Below are 13668 nucleotides of genomic sequence, written 5' to 3'. Positions count from 1 at the left end.
TAGAGCTGGACTATGAATGACTTCAGCAGAGTATGAATGGTCTTATGGTGTAAAGCTAGCACATTATTATTAAGATCCCTTCCAGCCAAAACGTCCAACTGTAGTCTTAAATTTTGGAAGAGCTTTAAAATACACATACATCATACATTAAAAAGTTTAGAAATTTTTTTCTTATTTCTAAATTTTTACTTATATTTTAAAAATACATTTTATCGATTATGCTATTACAGTTATCCCAATTTTCTCACCTTTGCCCCTCTACCTGGTAGCCCCATTCCCTTTAGCAATTCCTCCCTTCTTAGTTCATGTCCATGAGTCAAGCATATAAGTTCTTTGGCTTCTCCATTACCCGTACTGTTCTTAACACTCCCGTCTATTTTGTACCTACCAATTTGCGCTTCTTAATCCCTCCACCTTCCCCCCATATTCCCCCTTCCCCCTCCAAACTGAAACCCCCCAAATCATCTCAATACCTATGATTCTGTTCCTGTTATGCCTGTTTGCTTAGTTTTTTAAAAAATATTTTATTTATATATCTTTAGAGGGGAAGAGAAGGAGAGAGGAAGGAAACATCAATGTATGGTTGCTTCTCATGCATCCCCTGCAGAGAACTGGCCCCTGCTGGAAACTGGCCTGCAACCCAAGCATGTGTCCTGACTGGGAATCGAACCTCGATAGTCTGGTTTGCAGGCCCGCGCTCAATCCACCGAGCTACACCAGCCAGGGTTTGTTTGCTTAGTTTTTTATTTGGATTCAATTGTTAATAGTTGTGAATTTATTGCCATTTTAATTGTTCATAATTTGGATCTTACTTTTCTTATATAATTCCCTGTAGCATTTCAAATAATAATGGCTTGGTAATGATAAATTCCTTTAAGTTTTACCTTGTCTGGGAAACACTTTATCTGCCCTTCAATTCTACAAGATAGCTTTGCTGCACAGAGTAATCTTGGATGTAGGTCCTTGCCTTTCATGACTTCAAATACTTCTTTCCAGCCCCTTCTTGACTGTTTCTTTTGAGAAATCAGTTGAAAGTCTTATGGGAACACCTTTGTACATAACTCTGTTTTTCTCTTGTGGCTTTTAAGATTCTTTCTTTATCTTTAACCTTTGGCCTTTTAATTATTATGTGTCTTCTTAGGAGTGGGCCTCTTTGCAACCATCTTGTTTGGGACTCTCTGTGCTTCCTGGACTTACATGTCTATTTCCTTCACCAAATTAGGAAAGTTTTCTTTCATTACTTTTTCAAATAAGTTTTCAATTTCTCGCTCTTCCTCTTTCCTTCTGGCATCCCTATGATTCAGATGTTGGTATGTTTACAGATGTCCCAGAGGTTCCTAAGCCTATCCTTGTTTTTAAAAAAATTCTTTTTTCTTCCTTCTGTTCTGATTGAATGCTTTTTCTTCCCTTGTGTTCCAAATCATTAAATTGGTCTTGGCTTTATTCACTCCACTGTCGGTACCCTATAGATTTCCTTTATTTCACGTAATGCAATCTTCATTTGTGCCTGAGTCTTTTTTTATGGTGCTGTAGTACCCAATGAGTTCCTGGAGCTTCCTGATGACCAGTGTTTTAACTCTGCATCTGATAGGTTGCTTGTCTCCATTTCTTTTAGTTCCTTTTCTGGAGTTTTGTTCTGTTCTTTCATTTGAGTCCCATTTATCTCCTCCCTGTGTTTTGGCAATTCTGGCAACCTCCCTGTGTTTGTTTCTGGGTATTAAGTGAGCTGCTTTGACTCCCTGTCTTAGAGTACCTATTAAGTTGTATGGTGCAGAGCCTTAGGTAATCTTGCCAGGGCAGAATAACCCGTGTCACTACTCTGTTGCTGTGTGTGTGTGTGGGGGGGGGGGGCGGGGGGGGCTCAGAAGGGGGCCATGCTGCTGCCTGGCCTCTGGGGTTTAGCCTTGGAAGAAGCTTTCTCCCCATTTCCACTTCACTTTCTCCCCATATGCCACTGGTGCCCTTCCAGCTGTTGCTCTGGCACTGAATCCCAGAAGAGATGGGTCTGTGTGAGTCCTAAGTCCCTTGTGGGCCCTTTAAGAAGATGCATTTTCTTCTGCTACCCTAACCCTCCCAGTTTTTATAGCCAGAAGTTATGGAGACTTATCTTCCTGCCACTGGGCCCTGGGCTAGGTGGTTTGTACTGAGCCTGGGATCACCACTCCCCAAGGTATCCCTCCTGTTTTTTATCCACCACATGTGGATGTGGAACCACCCATTCTTATCTCTGTGTCTCCACGCTTCTCCATGTCTCTGCCTCTCCTACCCATCTAGATGACTGTGGCTTCTTTAAATCCTTGGTTGTCAGATTTCCACACAGCTCAATTTTCTGACAATTCTGGGTGATAATGTTCTGTAGTGCAGCTTTATTTTTTGCTATTGTTGTGCATGGAGGTGAGGTATATTTACTTATGTCTCCATCTCAACTGGAAGTGCAGAAACTTTTCTTTTTTTAATATATAATATAGGACTTAGTTATCAAATTATATAAACTATTAAATAATTTTTTAAAAAGGAGAATTATGATTTATATGTAATCTAACTACTTTTGAAAATCCTATTCTGAGTAAAGACAGTGTGTACTACCAGTTTTAAGACACTACATTTCTACTTCATAAATCATTACTTATATTTCCGTGGTAAGAGAAGTAAGGGTATTAATTAGCATATGAATACACTCCTTCAACTGGAGATAAGAGTATGTGGCTACATATAAATGTGATCTTCAATGGCTTATGGTAACTTAAGTGAAAAAAGTGTATACTAACTCAAATCAGTGTTTTCTTAAGTGGGGGTTGCTAGTATAATCAATGTTTGGTTAAGATCAATTTTAATAGAAACCTAGCATATTCACAAAAAGAACTAGATGCTTAATCAATCTAGGGTATAAAACCCATGCAAACAATCATGGAATACATAATAGTACTAGCCTATTATTTGTAAGGCTATATCTTAGTAGGTACAGTTAACATTTTAATTTTTCAGCTAAAAATGAAAAGGACTGTCTTTAGAAAAGCATTTGTCATCAAACATACTTTTCAAACTAGCTAAGGATGCAAGTGCCCAATTCACCTTCATGAAAAGCTTAATATAGAACCAACCACCTGGCTATTAGCTCATTTGCATATAGTTGTTTTTGAGTATTTAAATATGTTCTTAGCCAGAGGAGAGCACTTGATGGCAGAAAAGCAGCTTCAGAATAGAATTTGTGAAATCACAGGTTTAAATCTCACGAGTTATTTTATCTTTCATCTCTGTGATGTACAAAACAGTGTTCTGTAAATAATGTATTTTTTAACCTCATCTGAGGACTTTTTTTCCCACTGTATTTAGAGAGACAGAGAGAGAGAGAGAGAGAGAGAGAGAGAAACATCGATGTGAGAGAGCAATATCATTGCCTCCCATATGCTTCCCGACTAGGGACCAAACCCACAACCTTGGCATGTGCCCTGACCAGGGATTAAACCTGGAGCCTTTCAGTTTATGGGACAATGCTCCAACCAACTGAGCCATCACTGGCCAGGGCTAAATGATGTGTTTTTAAAAATGAGACTAGATAAGCCTTATATAAAATTTAAACAAAATTCCCCAAGTTAAAAGAATCCTCATTTCAATCATAAAAATGCATCTAGAATATAATTGTCTTGACGGAAATTTATGTATACATAAACAGTGTTGCACTGTGTGTTTGGAGGGATGAGGTAGGAGGCAGAGAGGGAAGGCGACCCCTGGTCCTTCCTGTATGGACTGTGTACGTACCAATCCCCAGCGCATCTGGTCACAGTCTTATTTCTGAGAAAAGGAACTTGTGCTCTCCTTTTCCAACCTCTGCGGTAAAATCTTACTGCTACCATCACCATTATGACTACTGCCCCCGCCCCTAGGTAATTAGGGGTTAAGAGTGTGTTTCCTTTACAAATAGAGAAGTTAAATATTTCGCTGTATGTCCTACTAGAAGTCAGCTAGTGATAGAACAAGATGTAAATCTGACACTACAGAATTTCAGTCCAATTCATTTTCCACTATCCTATGTCTCAATAAATGAATATATTTGCAATTTAGGTCTGAAATATTCTCATTTATCTTTCTGAAGCTTATTCTCCATTTTATCTTTTTAATGAAGTTAATGTCTACTTTTTCATTTGTAGTCCTATTTGAAATGTCTGTCAATTTATTATTTATCCTTAAAATAATCAACCCTAACATCCTAACAGGTAAATGAGAGGTGACTTTAAACAATTTGCAAAAGGATGGTGGTCACAAATACAGGCATACCTCTAAGATATTGTGGGCTCGGTTTCAGAAACTACAATAAAGGAGTATTGCAATAAATCAAGTCATAAACTTGTGAAGGGTCTTTAATTTGTAAAAATTGCAAAATCTGTGAAGTGCAATAAAACAAAGCACAAAAAAATGAGGTAAGCCTATATATGTAAAAACCTTCAATCTTATTAGTAGCTCAAAAGAATAAAATTTTAACAGATATATTTTGTTTGAAAAAAAAACAAAGGAAAAATGATCATAAGGATCTTGGGTAAGGAGAAATAGGACTTTCGTACATGGCAGTATTAAGATGGGAGAATTCTTTTGGAGAGCAATTTGACAATATATAACAAATGCTTCAAAAACATTTATATTCTAGGCCCTGGCTGGTGTAGCTCAGTGGATTGAGTGTGGGCCTGCGAACCACATGATTGCGGTTCGATTCCCAGTCAGGGCACATGCCTGGGTTGCAGGCCAGTTCCCAGTTCCCGGCAGGGGACGCATGAGAGGCAACCACACATTGATATTTCTCTCCCTCTCTCATTCCCTTCCCCTCTAAAGATAAATAAATAAAATCTAAAAAAAACCCCACATTTATATTCTTAGTCCTAGTTCTGAGAATTCTCTTTAGAAAATGAGAAAAACTCAATGTCCCATGCACAAAGATATTCACCGTCACATTTTAAAAAGCATTTTACTGAAATTTAATATATACATCACCACATTTTTAACAGCAAAAACTGGAACCAATTTGAAATTTAAATGATTCGAGAAATTTTAATATAAATATCCTCATTCAGTAGAATATTTTAAAAATCATTTAGGCTTAATAAAGAGTTTCTAGTACTGAAGTTAAAACTAAGTTACTGATAACGATGGTGAAACTAAAGGTATTTAAATTCTATTCTCCACGTCCATAAACTGGTGTAGAGAAAATTTTGGGTGAACAGAGAACAAAGGGAAGAAAGCTCACTGAGAAGTCCCCACGAAGACTCATAAGGGAAGAGGCGGGAACCCAAGAAGAAAAGGGAAGAAAACAGGACAAAAGAATCACACAAACCATCCACAGACTGAGAAGTCAGGATAAATACCTTAAAGAGGAGCCAAAAGCAAAACTGTAGAACCAGTAAATGGGATGATACAGCAAATATGATTATCTTTACTGATAAGGACTCCACAGGCAGTTTTGTGATAAACTAAATGTACAATGTGAATCTTCCAGAAATAATAAACTTAGATTATAACACTGCTACCACTCAAAATGGCAACAGAGTATACCCCAGCAGAGTTACAGAGTAATAAATATAAAACTCAGGTATTCATGTGCCATCTCCTTTTGTGTCTAGCAGGTAACAGCAGTGCAAGGTCTGCTCCTTGGTACTCTGCAAATGAGGGAAGACAACGGGAAGTTCTCACAGCCTTACAGTCTAAAGAGTGAAAGAATCACTCTCTGAATCACTATCAGGTTAGACAAAAAATTTCTATGAGAAAACTGTATCACTTTTAAAGCAATAGAAGCTATACTTGCTTAATACCTGGGGGATAAAAAATAAAGACTGCTAAACCTGAGACTGATTAACTACTTTATTAATTAAATTTCAAAGAAATTGCTCTCAGTTCTAAGATGATCATAAGGGAGACAAACTCTAATATCCTTTGTTTTGCAGCTGTATTCTACGTTGCCTTCTATAGAATAGCCACATTCATTTTTTTGCCTTAAATTCACTAAATAGTTCAACCTGTGCCCTAGCCCCACTCTCTCCCAACAGGAAAGGCAAACATCACCAGGTATTAAAAAAAAAAAAAGTAAGGTTATTTCTGAATCGAGGTCTAAAGACAACTAAATAATTTTAAATGGTCAGTCTTTTCTATAGGATAATTTAAGAAAGAAAGTAGGTATCAATATAAGCTTACATGGACATTTTTTCCTGCCTTGTTTTAAAGTAGACTTAAGCTATCTAAATTATTGCTTAAAGCCCTCTAAGGTCTAAGAAAATAAGCAAAGTCTTTAAATCTGTTTTATTATAGGCTAAGATATAATAACTTCAGGATGCAATAGAGTTAATTTTTATGCTCTGCTTATATGCTTACACGAATCTCTTATACAAGCAATGGGCGCAATGCATTTATAACATTTTGTTGAATTGGAGGTGTCACTGAAGTCTTCTGGGAGATTTTAGAGGGTCAAAGTCACGGCTGTGATATTGGGCTCACGGTTAAGTCAATTATAAGCTCACTATGCTGAAATACAATCTAACAAATGACAACCTTTTTACAGTAGTTTTAAAGAATATATTGTGATGAATAATTAAGACTACACTAAACTTCTAAACTGATTTAGAAATGAATCTGTTTGCATCACAAAGTATTAGAAAAAAGTAATTTTCTAGCATTAGAATATAATGTAAATTATAACACAATCAATGGATTATTATATAGCTCTTAAAACCGATAAGCTTTGAGACTCTAACACTGAAAATGCTGATGATAAAATATTGAACAAAGAAGTAAAATGCAAAATATTTAGTTTCAAAACATTACAGCTCTGTAGTACAAATATGAACATGAAAAAAGATCTGGAGAGACAAAGACCACAATGCTGAGAGTAGATCCTTTGGTACAGTGGGATTATGAGTACATTTTTCTTTTCTTTTTCCTAAATGTCTAAAATGTGTTTATATTACTTGTTAATGAAAGTAACTGTTATCAAAAAGCACCACTAAAAACATCATGTTGTTTAACTTTTTTGGTCCTATCTTATAATAATGGATATTAACGGTATATAGGACAGAAAGATTTGTTTAGAACTTTAAAAAAATCCAACAGTAAGAAATAAAAGGAGGTACTAGAATTCTAACTGCAAAGAAATTTTTTTAAAAAAGACAATATTGCTGATATCTAAACTGTGATTATCAAACCTACTCTAAAAAAATTCAGAGTTTTTTTTTCAATTACTCTTTTGAGAAAAATATCAGCACAAGTACTTAGTTCATAAAAAGCATCACAACTACAACAGCTGTAACTCACTCACTTTCTAAGCCCACTCCTATTAAAAAGCTCTTTAAAGCAGAGAAGCGATCAGTGTGTCTGTCAAACTGCAGGTGTGGATTACGGGAAGAGAAAGGAAAGGCAGCACCAAATAGGGACAAAACAGATACAGGTGACAAGGACCCTGATTTGCTGAACTCACAACAAGGACATCATGAAGACCAGCTTCTCTTAGAGAGGATAGCCAGCCTTGTGTATGCACATGAACCTTTTTTATATCTTGCCATTGATAGATTGTGATTATTTTACACAATATATTTGTGGCAATTCTATTTCCTGACACCCTTCAGTGATCAACAGAAAATTTTTCAGTGATAAGATTTGAGAAACGGAGTAAGGTCAACTAGTCTATACAATAAAAAGTGTAACCTCTTAATCTATCCTGTCATCTACTAACTTCAAAAGCAATCTGCATATAATGGACATTCAATATCAAGTACGGCAGAGAATATTTTGTTTTTAAGACCAGAGAATGTTTCTAGTACTCAGAAATCATGGTAGATTTAGAATGACAACTGAAAATATTCGTTCACCTTCCCATTTGTATAATTATTTATAGATGTGTATTAGAAAAACACAATACCCTTTTTGAGGGGTATTGTGTTTTCTTACACACACACCCACTTCTAACAAAGTCAAACTTGAAACTGTAAGTCTAATCACCTTACCATATGTGGCAAAAGTTCTTCTTTGCTGTTCAAACATAAAATCATTGATATGAGCTGGTTCAGCATATCCAGAGAGCATATTTCTAGGGGCAGCCATTTGCTGTGTCCTAAAGGGATTTTCTGGTCCAAACTGTAATGTTATTTTAAAAAAAGGAAGAAAGAAAAGAAAAAAACTTAAACTCTGAGTGCATAAAGATAAAATTACTATGATAATATACAATATATAACATATTTTCGACTTGAAATCATCAGGAGCCGAATAATCTAATTGGGGACATGCTCACCCCACTTAGCTCAGGGCTGCGTACGGGGAGATGGCTGATGAGGACAGTCTGTCAACCTGAGGGCAGAAGGAGAGGAATCTAGCTCATCCAAGTCTACATGTGGCTCTTTAAATTTAAATTCATTAAAACATTTCAACAGCTCAAAGGCCATGGGTGGTTATTGGCTACTGTATTTCCATTATAACAGGGAGTTCTATTTGACAGTGTTTCTCTAGGTAACTGGGATTTACTACAGTTTTGTTTAAACTATGGTGTGGCCAGGTTGGGGTAACTTTTATATGAATAATGGCACCATGATGTAACGAAAAACCACATGTTTCTCCTCAACTAGATTATGAGTTCCTCAAAGGCAGAGACTTAGAATCCTCAAAACTCACCACAGTGCCTGGAATAGAAAGCACTAATAAAGGAAAGATTAATCAGAATACCATTGAGGGCAGAAGACAGTAAAATAGACAACAAAAGTAAAGTGCTTGAAAAAGTCTCCAGGAAGCCCTGGTTGGTATGGCCCAGTGGACTGAGTGCCAGCTTGCAAACCAAAAGGTCACTGGTTTGATTCCTAGTCAGGGCACATACCTGGTTTGCGGGCCAGGTCCCCAGTTGGGGGCATGTGAGAGGCAACCAATCCACGTATCTCTTACATATCCACGTTTCTCTCCCTTTCTTTTCCCCTCCCTTCCCCCTTCTCTAAAAATAAATAAGTAAAATCTTTAAAAAAACAATAGGAAAAGTCTGGAGGAAGAGACATTAGAACTGTAAATAAAACTTCTCTACTCTGAAAAGTCAAACTATGAAAGCCTACACAAAATAACACCATTATTACCTATTTGTTTATAATGCTTTCTTTCAGTTTCCAGAATGACTTTCCAAATGTTATTTAATCTGTACAAAAATGCTGTAAAGTTAGAGAAGTATCTGAATTCTCATGTTAGAAATGAAGATAAAGGTCAAATATGATGTACTTCACCTGCCTTAGAGTTAATTGTTTCATTAATTAGAAGAACCAAGGCTAGAAGAAATCCTAATCTAGCACTCTATTACACAATAATATTCCTTAGACATACAACCATAGCCTCTAACTTAAAAAGAAGTTATTGGGAAAATTCCATTCTTTTCCTTTTTTGTTTTTAAATAAAGAATAAAATGAACCTTCCACTTTGGAAACAATGGAATCAGATGCGACATTTTTGTTTGAACTCTGGGAGGTCCACTGTCACCATGAATCATACTGACATTAGAGCATCTTAGGGCACTGGCATTAGAGACCACATCTTCTGTGACATATATCCAGAGCTGTAACTATAAAAGTTACTCATCTTCTTTTAACCAGAACGTTGCCTCCTCTAAATATCAATATTATATTATGCACAAAAACCTACATTTAAAGAATGTTAGGTTTGTCTTACCATTCTTTCGGCTTAAGAAAATAAAAATATTCTATATTGACAGCTTCCATTTTTACATGATTCAATCTTAAAGTATCTCATTCATATATAAAGCCTTTATTACTGTTTATCTAAATTAAAATAAAGGAGACTACAAGACGTTGTAGTCCAGGTTAGCTTTTCCTGTGCTGCTGGGGGAAACAAAGGGGAGAAAAAGCAGAAATCTAGATTGCTGAATGCTGGAATTTTCAGTTAACTTCATTCGGTCATGAACTCTATTACAAAACAAGAAACATCCGTAAAATTAAAGACAATAACATGATTTGAAAGTTTCTTAGATGCTCCACCTGCTATAGTTAGCTACCATCTGCATAACTACATGTGATTATTTCTAAAACAATAAAATCCCCACTACTCTTATTGTTACTTCTACCAGATATAATAAACTACCAATCAGAACTATAATTTCCATTTGAAAGCAAAAAATACAATTTCCATAGGCTTGTTTCATTAAGGTTTTACAAAAGGAGAACAATTATTCTATAGGCCATACATATCAAACTGGCTCCAATTTTTAAAGAAAAATTCTCAGTGCTAAAGAACTTTGATTTCTATACAAATACAGATCCATACATTACAGTTAAGTATATCTAATGTGGTGCTATTCCTAACTCAGTCTAAAAACTTAAACATCCTTATGTTTTATTTTCTAAATTATATTTTACTGACTATGCTATTACAGTTTTGTCCTGATTTTGGTCCTTTGCCTCCTTCCATCCAACAACTCCCACACCTTTGTTCATGTCCATGAATCATGTAAGTTCTCTGGCTACTCCATCTGCTACACTGTACTTTCCATCCCCATGGCTATTCTGTAGCTACCTATCTGTACATCTTAATCCCCTCACCTCTTCACCCATTCTCCCCTCTCATCCAGCATCCATGGTCTCCGTATCCATGATTCTATATCTGTTCTTATTTGTTCAGTTTGTTTTTCAGATTCAATTGTTTTTTTAAATTTATTGTTGTTCAGTTACAGTTGTCCTTTTCCCCCCTTGCTCACCCCAATACCATTACCCCCACTCCCAGTCAGTCGCCCCCACGTGTCCGTGCCTATGAGTCCTCTATTTGTGACCTTTTGCTTGCCCCTTTCCCTGCTATCCCTGTCCCCCACACGTTCTGGTCACTGTCAGCTTGTTCTTTTTCCAATTGTTGATAGATACATATTTTTTGCCATTTTACTGTTCATGTTTTGATCTTCTTTTTCTTAAATAAGTCCCTTTAACATTTCATATAATGATGGTTTGGTGATGGTGAACTCCTTCAGTTTTTTCTTGTCTGGGAAACTCTTTATCTCCCCTTAGATTCTAAATTGACAACTTTGCTAAGTTAAGCGATCTTGGTTATAGGTCCCTTCTTTTCATGACTCTGAATATTTCTTGCCAAACTCTTCTAGCCTGCAAAATTTCTTTTGAGAAATCAGCTGATGGTCTTATGGGAATTCCAATGTAAATAACTAACTTCTTTTCTTTTGCTGCTTTTAAGATTTTCTCTGTCTTTAACCTTTGGTATTTCAATTATCATGCACCTTGGAGTGGGCCTCTTTGCATCACCTTGTTTGGGACCCTTCCTGAACTTACATGTCTATTTCCTTCACCAATTTTGGGACATTTTCTTTCATTATTTTTTCAAACAGGTTTCCAATTTCTTGCTCTTTCTCTTCTCCCTCTGGCAACCCTATGATGTGAATGTTGGACTTCTTCAAGTTGTCCCAGAGGCTGCTTATACTATCCTCATGTTTTCAGGTTCTTTTTTCTACTTCTTGTTCTGATGGGGTATTTTTGCTTCCTTATATTCCACATCTTTGATTTGATTTTTGATTTTATCCATTCTACTGTTGTTCCCTATAAATTGTTCTTTGTTTCAAGTACCCTTTGTTTCTGACTGGATCTTTTTATGCTGCTGAGGTCCTCACTAATTTCCTCGAGCATCTTTATAACCAGTGTTTTGAACTCTGCCTCTGAAAGACTGCTTATCTCCATTTTGTTGAGCTCTTTTTCTGGAGTTTTGATCTGTTCTTTCATTTGGGCATGTTTCTTTGTCCCTCATTTTGGTAGCCTCCCTGTGTTTGTTTCTGTCGATTAGGTAGAGCTGCTCTGACTCTGTGTCTTGGTAGTGTGGCCTAATATAGTAGGTGTCCTATAGTGTCCAGTGGCACAGCCTCCCTTATCACCTAAGCTGGGTACTTGAGGTATGCCCTTCATGTGGGCTGCGTACACCCTCCTGTTGTAGTCATGCCATGGTTGCTATTGGCAGATAAACAGGGGGGATTTACCTAGACCAGTCAGCTACAGGAACTGGCTGTGACCACTGAAGGCCAACCTCTGCCCTCTGTGCAGGGGCAGGGTGGTGGTACTCCAAAATGGTCTGTAGCTGTGTACTGGGTGCGTTAGTCCTGGGATTTCCCTGATGGTACAGGCCAAGGTCAGCCCCCACCTGTATTTTGCCATGGGCCACGCTGCCTAAGGTATAAAGCAATCTGAATGAGCTGCTGCTTGTCCTGGGCTTGGAGATTCCCAGGAGAAGCCAAGCTGTGAATCTAGGCTGGCTGCTGCTAGTGCTGGGCCTGGGGCTCACTGAGGCCTTGCTTGTTTGAGAGGATTCAGAAAGTTGTGAAATATGAACCAAGCTCAGCCATGCATACCAAAAAGCTTCGTGGGTGGGCCGTTAAGCTGGGTAGGGTAGAGTCTCTGGGGATCTCCAGGGCAGGTCCAACAGTGTCGGCCAGTCTCAGATATGGCATCAGTTTACCGGCTCTGTGTGGGGAGGGTTTAGAAAAAGGACAATGGCCTCTGATGCCAGACACTCCAGTTTCTCCCTATACATCACAGGAGCCTTTCAAGCTGCTCCCCCAGGGGGCTGGAGCTCAGAGGAAGTGAGTGTGAGTAGATGAGTCCGTGTGAGTTTTTTAAGAGGAACTGCTTGGGGTCCAGAAGTTTCTTCCACTGACTCAAGTGCTGCTGGTTTCTGCAGCCAGAAGTTGTGGGGACTTTTCTTCCTGGCACTAGAACCCTGGGCTTGGGCCTGGTGTGGGGCTGGAATTCCTCGCTCTCAAGGTATCCTTCCTGAGTTTTTCTCCTCCACACGTGGGTGTGGGACCACCCCATCCCGCATCTGCATCCTTCCTACCAGTGTGGAGGGAGGGGTTTCCTGAATCCTGTAGTTGTCAGACTTCTATTCAACTCGATTTCTGACAATTCTGAGTGATGGCTGTCCTATATTTTAGTTGTAATTTTGATGTGATTTTGTGAAGTGGTCAGCCTACGTTGCCATCTTGACCTGAAGTCATCTAATCTCCTTAAGTTTTATGTATATTTATGCTGAGACATCAAAAACAATTCTAATGATATAAGAAGCTGTCTGGGGGATGTTCCAACTACTTCTGGCTCACCTTAACTGCTTGGTTACTGACAGCTATTGAAGCTGACCTCATAGACATTAAATTTCAACAAATGAAGGCAAAGAATGTTACTCAGTAAGACTCTGCTCTTCCTAATTACTTAAACAAAAAGAAAAAAGAAAAAAGAAAAAGTCTTCTAGATGCTGCTAGTCTCTGAACATGCAACTCTTTTAATTCTGGGTTAATCATTAAAAAACAAATAAAAAAGCATATAAAAACACATAATTGATTTCCAAATACTTCTTTTCAACCTTTGGTAGTTAAATGCAAGTTTATAATTGAAGTGCTTTTTAAAAATACATACTTGAGTTAATTAGCTATGAGTATTTAACAGTTCTTAGCTAAAACAATATTGAAATATGTAGTAGTCAATTATAATTGTAATCTCCCATATAAAAAATACACACATTTCAGAATTAATTCAAATGACTACACACCCCAAAATGTGTGGTGCTCCTGGGAGAGGTTATTTTCCTTGCATCTTTCATCTGAGTAGTGACGTATTTATAGAGTTGGGAGAAAAGCATTTTTAATTTTTTAAGGCGATGGTTGATAAGTCT

General features: G+C 37.4%; 1 protein-coding gene across 2 annotated transcripts in view; it reads right to left on the bottom strand.

The window, feature by feature from the left end:
• The window catches only part of CDC40 (cell division cycle 40), a 49109-nt gene that overhangs the window by 20918 nt on the left and 14523 nt on the right, over nt 1-13668 (bottom strand). For both annotated transcript variants that reach the window (XR_005069261.1, XM_037065036.1), the window contains exon 3: nt 7980-8109. Coding sequence is in view for 1 of the 2 variants with exons in the window: in XM_037065036.1 (XP_036920931.1) it covers nt 7980-8109 (130 nt within the window). In the remaining variant the exon portion in view is untranslated. The remainder of the gene's footprint in view (nt 1-7979; nt 8110-13668) is intronic.

The sequence above is a fragment of the Sturnira hondurensis genome, unplaced genomic scaffold, assembly GCF_014824575.4.
Source record: "Sturnira hondurensis isolate 20B ecotype Veracruz unplaced genomic scaffold, ASM1482457v3 Scaffold0015596, whole genome shotgun sequence".
Taxonomy (NCBI): Eukaryota; Metazoa; Chordata; class Mammalia; order Chiroptera; family Phyllostomidae; genus Sturnira; species Sturnira hondurensis.
This window is presented reverse-complemented; position numbering and strand designations above follow the sequence as displayed.